Source organism: Corvus kubaryi, unplaced genomic scaffold (assembly GCF_017639235.1).
Source record: "Corvus kubaryi isolate FWS band 111438036 unplaced genomic scaffold, C.kubaryi_AGA036_p1.0 37241, whole genome shotgun sequence".
Classification (NCBI taxonomy): Eukaryota; Metazoa; Chordata; class Aves; order Passeriformes; family Corvidae; genus Corvus; species Corvus kubaryi.
In genome coordinates, this window is record NW_024581071.1 from 932,402 (window position 1) to 946,465 (window position 14,064).

General features: G+C 61.3%; 1 protein-coding gene across 21 annotated transcripts in view; it reads left to right on the forward strand.

Moving 5' to 3' along the window:
* UNC13A (unc-13 homolog A) overlaps positions 1-14,064 on the forward strand; it is a 39,305-nt gene that overhangs the window by 900 nt on the left and 24,341 nt on the right. For 10 of the 21 annotated variants that reach the window (XR_006015251.1, XM_042023312.1, XM_042023318.1 and 7 more), the window contains exons 1-14: positions 2,326-2,371; positions 4,030-4,059; positions 4,386-4,485; positions 4,717-4,834; positions 5,016-5,139; positions 5,313-5,386; positions 5,466-5,520; positions 6,239-6,274; positions 6,810-7,020; positions 7,478-7,603; positions 9,014-9,628; positions 11,223-11,316; positions 12,284-12,327; positions 13,646-13,733. Coding sequence is in view for 20 of the 21 variants with exons in the window: in XM_042023312.1 (XP_041879246.1) it covers positions 2,341-2,371; positions 4,030-4,059; positions 4,386-4,485; positions 4,717-4,834; positions 5,016-5,139; positions 5,313-5,386; positions 5,466-5,520; positions 6,239-6,274; positions 6,810-7,020; positions 7,478-7,603; positions 9,014-9,628; positions 11,223-11,316; positions 12,284-12,327; positions 13,646-13,733 (1,746 nt within the window). In the remaining variant the exon portion in view is untranslated. Of the gene's footprint in view, positions 1-2,325; positions 2,372-4,029; positions 4,060-4,385; positions 4,486-4,716; positions 4,835-5,015; positions 5,140-5,312; positions 5,387-5,465; positions 5,521-6,238; positions 6,275-6,809; positions 7,021-7,477; positions 7,604-9,013; positions 9,629-11,222; positions 11,317-12,283; positions 12,328-13,406; positions 13,486-13,645; positions 13,734-14,064 lie in introns of those variants that run through there. The other 11 variants (XM_042023313.1, XM_042023315.1, XM_042023322.1 and 8 more) reach the window with 6 other exon arrangements.

The window sequence follows — 14,064 nt, forward strand, 5'->3', positions numbered from 1 at the left end:
AACCCCCCCAGGACCCCACCCCTCACGCCTATCCTCAGGCACCCCCATCCTGCAGACACAGCCCTCTGCATTCCCAAACACCCCCTCATGAAAAACACCCCATATGTGCCCCCAGCACCCCACATCTATCCCCAACCCCCCAATTCCACCCTCAAGCACCCTCGACCCCTAAAATCCCTCCAACCCCAAACATCATCTTTCCCCATCTATGTATCTCTACATTTTCACTCCCCCAAACAGACCCCATGCACCCCAAATCCCACAATCTCTCCCCACGTCCCTCTGTGAACCCCTAAATACCCACCTCAAATTACACCCCGAGCCCCAGCCCCACCTCCTGCAGCCCCCTGTGCCCCTGCAGGTGTTGCCCCACCTGGGCATGGTGATGCTGGTGGAAGCCAGGGCAGCTGGGGGGGTCAGGGTAGGAGCCTGGGGGTCTGGTGCTGGTGTGTTAGGGGATCTGCTGCCCAGTTAGGGGATCTGGTGCTGGTCACCCTGTACTGGGATGAACTGGGGGGAGTGCACAGGGAGGGGATCCCCGCACCCAGCACACTGAGCCTTGCCCAGCTCGATGCACAGATGAGTCCTGCTGGCTGGGCCTCAGCCCCGCTGGTCACTCTGGATTGAATGCTCAGTAAGGGGGGAGTAGAAGTCGGAAGGGGATCCCTCTACCCTCTTCCCAAGGCCCTGATGGGGATGGGGTAGCACTTGTGTGTCATGGGGTCATAGGATGGAGGTGGCAGAGTGACATCTGGGACAAGGTGGGGCATAGGGTGTCTGGGATTTCCCCACCCCAGGTGAAATCTGGAGGAATATGGGGCTCTCCTGGTGCTGCCTGAGTTCCTCAGGATGGGGGCTGTGCCCCCTCCCACCCCCTGCTATGTCCTTGTCCTTTAGGTGCTGTCACAGCCCCCTCTCCCCTGGCGGTGTCACAACTGGCATGCCCCCGTGTGCCCCCCAGCCAGCCCCAGATTTGGGGTACCATCCTCTGGCGGGGGGGGGGCGCCTCTTTACTCCCACGTAAAGGACTGTCACATGTGGTGACACCCTCGGCGGCGCTGGGGGTGGCTGCTGAGAAACAGCTCCGAGTGGGTTGGGGCTTCCCCCAGTGCCCCGTCACCACTCGCTGGTCACGCTTCTCATGCTATTTCTGGGGGTCCCGGGGGCGGGGGTGCCACCCCAGAGCCTCCCCCAAGCTTTCCCTGCCCCTCCTGGGGGGCTGCGGCCACGTGCAGCCCCTGGGGGCTTCGTGCCATGGGGTGTCCCTGGGTGACAGGCACTGGAGTGACCTGGGACTGTGGGGTGAGTGGGGACAGGAGGGGGTGTCTGGAGTGGCGTGAGGCAGACGGACAGATGGACAGGCGGGCGGACGGGCATCCGGAGAGACAGATGGAGAGACGGAGGGACAGATGGATGGAGGGGATGGGAGACGTGAGCACGGAGGCTGAGGGGTGGGTGGAGGGAGTGACAGAGGGGTGGAGGAACAGAGGGAGAGGACAGACAGAGGGGTGGATGGATGGACGGACAGATGGAAGGATGGACAGAGGAGTGCACAGAGGGATGGACAGAGGGTTGGATGGACAGACAGAGGGATGGACAGATAGATGTATCGGGGGATGGACATAGGGATGGGTGTGTGGACAGATAGTGGGGTGGGCGGGCAGAGGCATGGGTGGATGAACAGATAGGGGAGTCGATGGAGAGACAGGTAAATGGGTGGACACACAGGAGACAGACATGGTGGGTGGTGGGGCGGGTAGATGGACAGACAGGTGAATGGATGGATAGACAAAAGATTGGGTGAATGGAGAGGCAGGTAAATGGACAGAGGGGTGGCTGGATGGACAGAGGGGCGGCTGGATGGACAGAGGGGTGAGTGGATGGATGGACAGCGAGATGGATGACAGATGGATGGGTGGATGGACGGAGGGATGGGTGGGTGGAGAGACAGGTAAATGGACAGACAGCAGGATGGGTGGACAGGGGGTGGACAGGGGGTGGACAGACAGACAGGCTTGTTGTGGCATGCCAACAGCCCAGCCCAGTTTTCCTGCCATTCCCAGTCCAATCTCTGCCAGCTGCCTCCTGCCTCAATTTCCCCAGCTGGTCAATGTCCCCAGAGAGGAGCCAGATCCCCCCAGCCTGGGAAGATCCCAGCTTGTTGGTGTCACACAAGTGTCACACTGTCCTCAACTCCTTGCCTGGGGACTCAGGTAGAATTTAGCCCCAGGGTGGCACCCCAGGACTCGCCACCCCTGTGCTAGCTTTGGGGACCCTTTGATGGGTGTGAGGGCAGCACATCCCGCAGATGGTGACAGCAGGACTTCTCCCTGGCAGGAGATGACAGCCAGGAAAGCCACGTGTTCCCTGGGTAATTGTTTGTTCCTGTCATCTTGGGTATTTTTGGAGCTTTTCCTTCCTCTGCTCTCCCATTCCTTTTTGGAAGCAGCAGCTGGTGAGGAGTAGTGGGTGCCCCTGGGCCCGGGGGAAGGGGATCCCTGTCAGCCACAGGCAGGTTTTGGCTCCAAATGCTCTATTAGAATAGAATAATATCAATTTATAATATGTATCATATAATGTATAAATACCTTATATTTAATTTACATCATTATTACACTCAGTGATGCCAGCCATCCCCAGACAGCCCCCCAGGCTCCCAACCTGGTGTCACTCGAGGATCTTTGGGATCCTGGCGCCTTGTGCCACCCCCCAGGTGTGAATTCCCCATCCCTGAGTGCAGCTGCAGCTCCTGGAGCCCTGTGATTCCCTGGGAACATGGCTGCCGGTGACGTGGCTGGTGGCCTTCCTTCGGACAAAAAGCCACCCAGCGTGTCACCCAGCTCTCGGTGGCACAGGGCAGGCAGCCGAGTCCAAGGGTCCCCAGTTGTTTTCCGAGGCGATGATTCCCCGTGCCTCAGTTTCCCCGAGGCCGCTGGTGCCACCTCCCAGCCCTGCCGGGCACGTGGCTCTGGCGGCAGCCCCGCGTCCCCTCCGGCGCTGGTGGCGGCTGATAAGCGGCTGGCGAGTGGCACGTCTCCGAAATCAAATTACCTTTGATGTCGCCAGGGCTATTTTCATCCCTCCTCGGTCACGTTGGTCCTGCACCCGCTGGCACCCGCGTCATTTAGCCGTTCTCCGGGTGCTGTGTCATTCCCTCCCCGCCCGGTCCCCACCGGGCAGCCCCCAGGACACCCCCCGGCCCCCCCCCCCCCCCCCCGCCTGGGGGCGGCCCCCCCCGGGGGGGGGCCCCGCCCCTGGGGCCCCCCCCCCCCCCCACTGCAGCCAAAAGTTGGGGACCGACCCCTACCCGACTGGGTAAAGCTGGGGGGGGGACAGCCAGGACTGGGGGGGTTTTCCCCTGGAGCTGAGCAGGATCGGAGGGCCCCCTGCACACCCCAATGGGCAGGATGGGAACCAGCCCCACAGTGCCCCCGGGGGCAGACAGGGCTGCGGTGCAGTGGCAATGTTTTGGGGCCATATAAGATTTTGAGGGGCTGTCTCCACCACCCCTGGGGCTGGTTTTGGGCAGGCCCCTGACCCACCAGGTTTCCTGTGGGAAATCCTGGTCAGTGGTTTGGGAGAGCCTTAACCCTGGTCCTGCTGGGCCAGTGCCACCCAACTGGGCCTAGAATGGGGGACAGGGCCCCCCAGACCACAGGTTTTCCCTCTGGATATGGATGGTAACATCATCTGTTTCTCCAAATAAATCCCAAATCAAAAGGGGGGGGGGGGGTGTAACATTCCTTCAACAGAGGAAGGCTGGTCATTTGGGGTTACAAGCTGTCCCAGAGTAGCAGGTTTTTTGGGGGAGCCTTTGCTCCCCTCTGATGCCCACCTCCATCTCATGTCTGATCCACCACCCTCATTTGGCATTGGGGATCCCAACACTTTTCCCACCTGGCAGCTGGGGGGGGGGTGTGGGGGGCAACCAGGACTGGGGTCTTCCCACCCCCTTGACACCCTGGTGGGTATCCCCAACCTTCCCCCAGGGTCTCAGCCTGTTTCTCTTCTCTCCCTTTGTCCCCACAGTTAAAAAGGCCAAGTATGATGGGCCCCAAGGTAAGTGAGACCCCACCTGCCTGCGCACCTGAGGGGAGAGGGTGGGCGGCTCTTGGGCTGGTCGGATGTGGTGGGATCAGGGGAAGGGCTGGGGACGGGGGGCGAGGGGACCCTTAGCTCTGGAGGCATCATTTGGCAAGCTGGGAGGACACACACAGAGATGGGGGTGCCCTGGACAGGCGCGGGGGGCTCACATCCTACCAGCCCTGGATGTAGGATCCGTCCTGGGGCTGGCGTGCTGAGGGAAGCGTGTGTGGGTGGCAGTGGGCAGTGGCGGGGGTTGGGGACACACTGGGGGTCACTTCACCCTCTGCTTGTTCCCACAGAGAAATTTAACACCTACGTGACCCTGAAGGTACAAAATGTCAAGAGCACGACTATCGCGGTGCGGGGCAACCTGCCCTCCTGGGAGCAGGACTTCATGTTGTGAGTGTCCAGGGGTTCCCTCGAGCTCCCCCATCCCTGCTGCTCCCCTCACCCCCATAAATAACACAGGGAGCCCCCCACTGCCCTGACCCCGGGTCTGGGGAGCTCACCTGAGTCCTGGGCCCGAGGGGACAGGTAGAAGCTGGGGGGGTCCCAGAGGGCTGCTGAGAAGGGGTAACCTAGGGGGGGTTAACTTCATGGGGGATGACCTGATACCTTTCCTGTCCCCAGTGAGATCAATCGGCTGGACCTGGGCCTGACTGTGGAGGTGTGGAACAAGGGGCTCATCTGGGACACCATGGTGGGCACGGTGTGGATCCCCCTCCGGACCATCCGGCAGTCCAATGAGGTAGGGAGCCGGGCACAACCATCTCCCTGCTGAACCCCAAGAGACCTGTGCCACCCCCAGCTGTCCTTTGGGCCAAGCAGAGCCTTCCCCGTTCTGCCTGAGGCCAGACTCTGTGTGCTGGGGTTGTGGGGCCAGGAAAGGGGGGTCTGGGAGCTCTCCTCACTCCATTTCCACCCCACAGGAGGGCCCTGGGGAATGGCTCACGCTCGACTCCCAGGTCATCATGACCGACAACGAGATTTCGGGCACCAAGGATCCGACTTTCCACCGCATCCTCCTTGACACCCGCTTTGAGCTGCCGCTGGGTGGGTACCCCATCCCTGGCCCCCAGGCCCGGCCCGTGTCCTTCCTTGCCCTCAGCCCCAAGGATGCTCATGAGCCTTGGAGCTGGGGCTGAGGGTCTGATACTGTGGCCCCAAAAGCTCGAGGGCTGTTTTGGGCGAGGTCTGTGCACCAGCTGGGGTCTTTGCCCTCGCAGATATCCCTGAGGAGGAGGCCAGGTACTGGGCCAAGAAGCTGGAGCAGCTCAACGCGATGCGGGACCAGGATGATGTGAGTGCAGCCAGGCCTTGGGTGAGGGGGCAGGGGCAGTGCTGCCAGCAGGAGCCCTCACCAGCCCCTCTCTCCCCAGTATGCCTTCCAGGAGGAGCAGGAAAAGCCTCTGCCCGTGCATGGCTCGCAGTGCTGTAAGTGCTGCCCTGTCCCTGCCCCGCTGTGGGACCCCCACACCCTCCTTTCTCCCCAGTCCCACACTGAGGAATTTTAAGGGGTGGGCTCCACGTCTGCTTTGGGGCATTGGACCCCACCCCAAGTGGGGCTCAGCTTCACCCCATACCCTGTCCCCATCCCCACTCCTGTTGTCCTTCCCGTGTTTGCTGGCGTTCCTTTGCTGTCTCCCTGCTCTGCAGTGGGTGAGCCTTCCTGTGGGTGGAGGGAGCAGGGCATGGGAGCAGTGGGGCTGGTAAGGATGGTCCCCCCGCAGCGAGGGGCAGCAGGCTGGTGATTGGGGGCTGCTGGATGGAGGCCCTGCAGAGGCATTTGGGGTGGCAGCTCAGTTTGTCCCAACCCGTGCCTCAGTTTCCCCTTCTGTAACCACCCCAGGGCCATACATGGTTCAGTGCCCCTGTGCCCAGCCCCAGGCCCTGTCCCCTGTCAGTGCCACCATGCCTGGCTGTAGCATTGTCCTCAGCCAGGGTCAGTGACACCATGCCCACCCCAGGCACGGTCTCCAGTCCTGGTTGGTGTCACCATGTTCAGGCCCAGGCACTGTCCCAGTGCCAGTGTGCCCCATCCTGGATGCTGTCCCCAGGGCAGTGTCCCCAACCCAGTGTGCCCTCTGGGGAGATGCTGGCTCCTCCCAACCAGCTGCCTCCATCTTTATTATCTCTGCCCCTTTCTTTGTAGGCAACTGGAATTATTTTGGCTGGGGAGAACAGCAGAGTAAGTATCCTGCCCACTCGTCTCTTCCCAGCCTGGGGGTCCCCAGCACATCCCTCTTTGCCTGGCCCAGGGCTCAGGGGACCTGGAGCTCAGGTCTAGCCTGTGGTCTTGTGCCATGACTCTGTACTGGGTGAGGACAGTGTCACCAGGTGCCCTGTCCTGGGCAGGGCTGTCGCCATGGGCTGGTGGGGACATGGCACCAGCCATGGGGCTCTGTGCCCTTGGGGTGTCCCAGTGGCAATGAGCAGCTCGGGCTTTGCCTCTGTGGTGGAACATTGATGGGGCAGAGGGAGGGTCCCTGCCCCCATCCTCTTCCCCCTTCTGTATGTCCCAAATTCCCCCTCCGCCTTCCCCTCATCCCTCCAAACCCTTCCTGCGCTGTGAACACGTCAGCTCCCCCCTCACCCTGCCCTGGGCCCACCTCCCCAGCACGGTCCCACAGTGGTGAGGACACAGTGGTGGCATTAAAGGGTCTGTGCAGGGTGGGGGGAAGATTTGGGCCATCCCCTGCCCCACTCACTGTGGCCCCTTGCAGACGATGACCCCGACAGTACCGTGGACGACCGGGACAGTGACTACCGCAGCGAGACCAGCAACAGCATCCCCCCACCCTACTACACCACGTCCCAGCCCAACGCCTCCGTGCACCAGTACCCCATGAGGCACCAGCAGCAGAGCTCCCGCGACTCCTACACTGACTCCATGCAGAGCTACGAGATGGACTACTCGGACCAGGCTCCCATCAGGTAGTGTGGCCACAGCCAGCTCACCCTGGGACCCGCTCTCTCAACCCCCCCCGCAGGTGACAGAGGCCAGCAGGTCCCCAGGGTGACACCAGGGATGGCGCTCCCGGTGCTGTGGGTGACAGAGGGAAGGATGCTGAGGTGAGGAAGAGTGGGGTGGTGCTAGCCCCAACCAAGCCTTTCCTTCTCACTAGGAAGTTTTCAAACTCTTTTGGGTCACTGCCCTCCTCTGTCCTCAGTGGGTTTGGGGCCCCCCACCCCTGGCTGTCCCTGCTGGGAGCTGGACAGTGGGGTGTGGGCTGGCTGGGGACACAGACGTGGCAGAGCCCAGGCCAAAGTGCCAGCCCCATCCAGTGGACAGAGCCTCCCTGCCAGCGTCCCCACGGCAGCAGGGGATGGCGGGTGGCGGCGGTGTGGCACCTGGGAGCTCGCTGACCATGTTCCTCTCCTCCCCTGGCAGACGCTATGGTAGCGTAGACTCTGCCGCAAACGGACGCAGCGACGCTGAGTCCGGTTCTGAGTCGAGCAGGCGGACCAGCCGCCAGCCTTCCCTTGAGAGCAGGCGGTCCCTAGACCTATCGGATAGGTGGGTCGCTACCTGTGCCGTGTGCCGTGTGCCGTCGCAGAGTGCTGTGGTCGGTCCTTGCAGCCATGGTGAGGCCAACACCAGTCCTGGCAAGGGCGGCCTTGTGCCACGCTCCCCGCCCCGGATCGGCCTGCTACAGGGACAGCATTGGGATGCTCCAGGTGTCCCCCCAGCCCTGTGGTGTTCCTTCTTGCTGCTGCACCCCGCTTCATGGGGTGACATCCCAGCATCCTGGTCCCGCTTGCTGGCACTGCGACTGTCTGGCAGCACTGCTGCTCGTTCCTTGTCGTGCCAGCAGGTGTGGGACTGGGCCCTTGGGGACTCAAATGCCACCCCCTGTTCCTGGTCACCTGCCAGGGTGTGCCTGTCTGGGCAAAAGTCTCATGCAGTGATTTGGGATCCTGCAATGTGCCAAGGGCCCCTCTCCCAGCTCTGGCCAGGATCAGGATGGGGAGGTGTGGGGTTTCCAGGTGTGAGCTGTGTCTCCTGTATCCCTGTGCCCCAAATGCTCCTTCCTAAGGTACCTGGATAATGCCAGTACCCCTCCCAGCTGGGACTAGCCTGAGCCATCCCCCAGCACTCTCTTCCCTGCCGTGTCCCCTGGCTTCCCACAGCCTGGCTCAGCCACTCTGGGCTCTGCCCATCCCAGCCCCTCCTCTTTGTCCCCTCACACACCCCCTGAGCCCTGGCTGCCAGTGCTGGAGACGTGGTGTCGGCCTCTTCCTCGGCATGTCCCTGTCCTGTCTGCATGTCTGCTTCTGTCAGCCTGTCCCCACGGAGCCATGGGGCTGCCCTGTCCCTGGCAGCCTCCTGGGGCACAGGGCCCCTGTGGGCCCCCCAGTGCAGGCAGCTGTGAGAGGAGGGGCCTGGAAGAGCTGGGGGGCACATGGGGTGGGGGAAGGGGTCTGGCCTGGCAGGAAGAGTGGAGAGGGGAGCCTCGGGTAGGGATGGTGTTAAGAGGAGTGAGGGGGTTGAGGGGGTGTCCTGGGGTGGGGGTGCCTGGGAGGGCTGCAGGGAGCACTGAGACGTCAGGGTAGAGGTTGGGTGACAGATCTGTGTGTCGGGGGCAGGACAGGGTGTCCGGCAGCAGCAGGAGGCAGGATCTGGCTGGGGGTGCTGCTGCCCCCACCCCTGGCTGGGGTGAGCCTAGGGGACAGACACTGTCACCCCCATCCCCACTCTCAGCCCAGGCACAGGCAGGGAGGTCAGACCCTGCAAGTGCACCTGCTTGAGGGGCTGCTTCCAGCCCAAGGATTCTCCTGGTTCTGTGCCTTCGGCTCCCAGGATGAGGAGCCCAGTGCTCCCGATGGGAGCTGCACATCCTCCTGCCCCTGGTGCGGGGCCCTGGGGCTCTGCCTGGGGTGACACGGACCCATGGGAGCCCTGTCCTTGTGTCCCCTTGCCCCTCAGCCCCACAGGGAGCAGCCGCTACGCCTCGTCGGCCGAGCTGAGCCAGGGCAGCTCCCAGCTGAGCGAGGACTTCGAGAATGAGAGCCTGAGGGACTCGGAGCTGGACGAGAGGGACGGGGACTCCTACCACTCCTGCCACAGCTCCGTCAGCTACCGCAAGGACTCTCCGCGCTGGGAGGAGGAGGATGATGATGATCTCTACCTGGAGGAGGAGGAGGAAGAGTTCATTGAGGACTACAGCGAGACTGAGGAAGGCTACCCCAAGGAGGAGGAACTGGACGAGGAGGAGGAGGAACTGCGGGAGCAGGACACCTATGAACCCCCTGAGCATGAAACATACCCGCCACCACAGAAACCCCTGCCACAGCAGCAGCAGCAGCAGCAGCAACAGGTCCCGCAGCAGCAACAGCAGCAGCAGCAGCCACCCCAGCTGGTCCCACAGCAGAAGCCTCAGCAACAGGAAAAGAAGGAGGAGAGGAAAGAGGAGAGGAAGGAGGAGAAGGACATCTCTGCCCCCCAGGAAGCCCCTGAGGCCCTCCAGGCCCAGCGGGCAGAGGAGGAAGTTCCCATGCAAGAGGCAGCCCCGGAGACTGAGCCCCCAAAACCAGCTGAGAGGTAGGAGGGGGGAGCTGGGCTGTGGTGTCCCTGGTATGGCACTGTGCCTGGAGGCACTGAGGATGCTCTGGAGGTGGCTCAGGCATGGTGCTGGTGCTTGGCGCAGGACCAGGGACCTTCTGTCATGTCTGGAGCTTTGCCAGGTGCCTGAGCCATGGGGGAAGCCCACCTTGTGCTACCCAGGCAAGAGCCAGCACCCTGGGCACTGCCCTGGCCCAGCCACCCCCTGTGCTAAGCATGGCTAAAGCTGCTGGGGCTCCAGGGCTGCAGGTTCGTAACCTGGGACGAACCTGGGGCTGGGGGAATGGGGTCTTGGGGCTGTGATTCTTCTCCTCTGGCACAGGCTCTTGGCACCCTGGGTGGAGCTTGGTCAGAGGAGGAGATTTCCTTCATGGGAGTCAATCCTCTCCCTAGGCCTGGAAAAAGCTCATCCATGGCCTCCTGTGCTGTACAGGTGAATTAATTGGTGGTCAGGTTCCTGGTGCAGCATGGGAATGATTCCTATCTTGGGGACAGAGGATTGAAATATCATTATTGACCATTTCCATTTTCAGTGAGTGTCACTCCTCTGTGCAGAGGTGAACTGTGATGGGCTCTTTCAGCCTTTTGTTTAGTTTAAATTACAGACCAGGAATGGGGAATCTCTAATTTAAAACAGTGTGTAATGAGTTGTTTTTAAAAGAAATGGATATTTAAGCCCAAGACCTGGCAGGAGCCTCAGGTCATGTCTGCCTGCAGTGTCCACTGGGCAGGGGGCTCAGGGGGTCCTGTGCTAGGATTTGGGGAGCGTGGACTAGTGCTGGGGACTGTGGATTGTGCTGGGAACCCCAGCTTGTGTTGGGACCCCCAGATTAGCACTAAGGGCCTCAGATTAGCACTGATGACCCCAGAGTAGCACTGGGGACTGTGGATTAGTGCTGGGAACCACAGGTTAATGCTGGGGATCCCTGGTTAGCACTGAGGATCCCAGATTAGCAGACAAAGCCCCCCAGGTTTGGGCAGGTTCATCTCCTGAGCACCCCATGGCCTCTTCCTAGCGTGGTTCTGGGCTCCTCTCTCCAGTGTCACATCACACCAGGCTCTCCAGGAGACTGGTATGTTTGGAGGTTTTCTTTTCTTTTCCTCCATGTCTTGATTTTGTAGGAGAGGGGAAAAAGCCCCGCAACATCCAGCATATCCAGGCAGAGTTTTCCCTGGGCTTGGAACCACCGGTGTGTTGGGTGCTCTTTGCCCCAGGAAGTGGCCAGAGGATGTTGTGCTGGGGAGGTGGGGGACAAGGGATGTTTAATTCACACGCTTGTGTCACCAACTGTCCCCTGGGTGTCACTTGAGTGCCCAGGGCAGGGTCTCCTGAGGGCGGGGAAGCTTCTGGCTTCTCCCTGGCATCCTGCCCTGATTGTGCTGCCCTTTGCAGCGGGACCTGCTGCCTTTTCAGGTCCTTCCTGGTACCAAGAGGGGGTTTTGCCATGGCCACGCTGTCTCAAGGCCCATCAGGATCCCCAAATTACAGCCTCAGGCCTGCTGGGGGTGTGGGGGCTGCTCCCCCCTCCCTGGTGCCATGCTGGGAGGTGACAGGGGGTGTGTGTGCTTGCAGGGAGCCAGCAGAAGAGGAGGTGCAGGACCCCAAAGCACGAGCCAAAGCCAACTGGCTGAGAGCCTTCAACAAGGTCTGCATGCAGCTGCAGGAGGTGAGGACCCCCTGGCCACCGCTGCGGCCCCGGGCTGGGGGCACGGCCCCTTTCCACACCTGGGCAGCTTCCAGGGACATCCACGGACCTGGGGGTACCAACAGTGGTGGCCCACAACCCCATTCCCACCAAGTGGGACATCCTGGAGGGGCCGGGAGTGCTGAGGACCCCCCGTGTGTGCTGCATGCGTGTGCTGGTGCGAGCCCCCCGCCCTCTCCCCTCTGTTGAGTTGACAATATTTTGTTTTGTTTTTAGACTCCATCCTCCATCTTTTCTTTTTGTTTTGGCTCTGGATTCGCTCCCTGGGGTCTCGATCCCCCTCCCCACCGCTTCTCTTTTCAGTTGTCCACCACCATGGCCCTTGCACCCGCGTCTCCCCTTCCTGCAGGGAAGGGATGTAGGCTGCCTGCAGGTAAGCATGTCCACCTGGCACCTCCCAGCCACATGTGTGCCTTCCCTGTGTGTGTGTGTGTGTGCAGGGATTGCCCATGAAGGAGGGGCAATGGTCTCTCTCCACCCTTCTCCTCCAAAATAATCCCCTCCCTGCAGGGGAGGTGGCACTGCTGGATGATCCCTGGACACGCACCCTCTTCCATGTGCTCTGGCTTTTCCCTGCTCTTCTTTCCAACTGCTGTGGGTCCCTGAGGACCTGCTGAGCCTGTATGATGCTTCTCCAATCCCACAAGCCCCGAATTTTCGCACAGTGTAACCATCCCCCTGCTTTGCCAGCCTCAGCCCCTCCGCTGAAGCCCACCCACTGCTCACCCAGCTCGGCCTCCTGAAGATATTTATTCCCAGTGCCAGCTCTTTGCTGGGAAGAGCCCCCTTGGTTTTGGAACACACTTTTCTCTGCCCACCCTGCTCATCCTTCCGTGCTCCTGCGGTGCTGTGAGCACTCACTGCCCTGGGGGGCTGTCCCCATGCTGGTGGCTCCTGCTGTGCCCTGACACTGTCCCTTGTTTTCCAGGCTCGCGGGGAAGGTGATGAAAAATCCCTGTGGTTCAAAGGCGGGTGAGTACAAGGGGAAGCTGGGTACACTCTGCCCCCCGGGATCTCAGCCCCCTCCTCATTAGGATGTGATTCATGAGCTCAGCAGTGAGCTTGTGTGGGGAAGGGTTGCTGAGCTGTGGGCAGGCAGGGAGGCCAGATTTTTGGAGCTGAATTTTAGGGCTGGTCAGTGCTTTTGGAGCAGCCAGCAGACATGACATTGCTCTGTGACCCCAAGAGCTGCTGCCAAGGGGGAGAGCGAGGAGGTGAGTTGGGATGGGGATGAGGTGGGGTGGCAACTCCTGCTTCCCTCATGGAGCGGTGTCATGGGCAATCCTGAACGTCTCACCTGGACAGGCTGGAGGTCTCAGTCCTGTCTTGCCCTTGCAGACATGCCCTCTGCCATGGACCTGGGCAGAACCTGGTAGGTTGCCTGAGAACCCCCAGGTCATTCCAGGGATTTCTTCCCGACAGGGCTGTGAGGTGCTGTTCCTGCCTTGGGTTCCCTTGCAGCAGGACTCGAGGCTCACCTGCTCAGTGCTCCCCTTTGGGGTCCCAGAGGGAACCCCAGCTCCCCAGCCTCACGCTGCAAAGCCAAAGCTGACTAAGCCAAATGGGCAGCTTTTCTCCTGGGTTTCACTGTCATGCTTCACGTGGGGAAAAATCACAGTTTTTGCCAAAATCCCCTTCCCCCTCAGTTTTTAATCCAGTGATCCCTGCCCTGGCTGGGCTGGTGGTGGGGATGGGGATCCCATGGGTGGGTCCCAGACCACACAGGGGTTGCTTTGCAGTCGTATTCACCAAGTCCTAGATATTGAGAAGAAATCCTTTCCTGTCAGGGTGGGGAGGCCCTGGCACAGGGTGTCCAGAGCAGCTGTGGCTGCCCCTCGATCCCTGGAAGTGTCCAAGGCCAGGTTGGCAACCTGATCTAGTGGAAGGTGTCCCTGCCCATGGCAGGGCATGGAATGAGATGGGCTTTAAGGTCCCTTCCAACCCAAACCATTCCGCGATTCTACAAAGCGCTGAGTGACCACGGGGCAACAACAGGGGGCCCCTTCCTGCCTCAGTTCCCCCTTCCCCGCTGACTCTCCTCTCTCTTGCAGGCCTGGTGGCGGGCTGATCATTATAGACAGCATGCCGGACATTCGCAAGCGAAAGCCCATCCCCCTAGTTAGCGATTTGGTGAGGTTCCCCCCAAAGGCACCCCCCCACAGCTGCCGGCTTCGCTCCCGCTGCGCCCCACCGGACTGCGCCGCCCGTGCCCCGCTCCCCAGCTGCCTCTAACATGGCTTGTGTTCTCTGTTTTCTTTCCTGTGGCCTGGCTGGGCCTTCCCCGCGGCAGGGGGGCGGCTGTAAGGTTTCTGCGCTGCATTAACAGCATGCCCGACATTAAGCCTGGACGCAAATCTCTCCCTCTAGTCAGCGATCTGGTGAGCGCGGTGCGAGGGGTTAAAGAGACAGCGCCCTTGGGGGCTGCCGGCCAGCCCTCGAGCCCCCAGCCCTGCCAAAGGGGGGCGGGGGTATCCCACGCTGCTTTGGGGGGCTCCTGGCCCTCCTTGCAGTGGGGAGCTGGGCTCTCCCTTACCCGAGGGTGCTTCTCTTTAACGGAGCTCTGGTCCCTACCCCAAGCATCAGCCTAAGGTTTCCCACGGCTGCATCTGGTTTCCCATTTTTTTACTGGTGCCGTGTCCCTGGTCCCTTCCTGTCCCAGCTGCCATAGGTCCCTGCAGCTTGGACCACGCTGGTGCTGGACAGACAGAT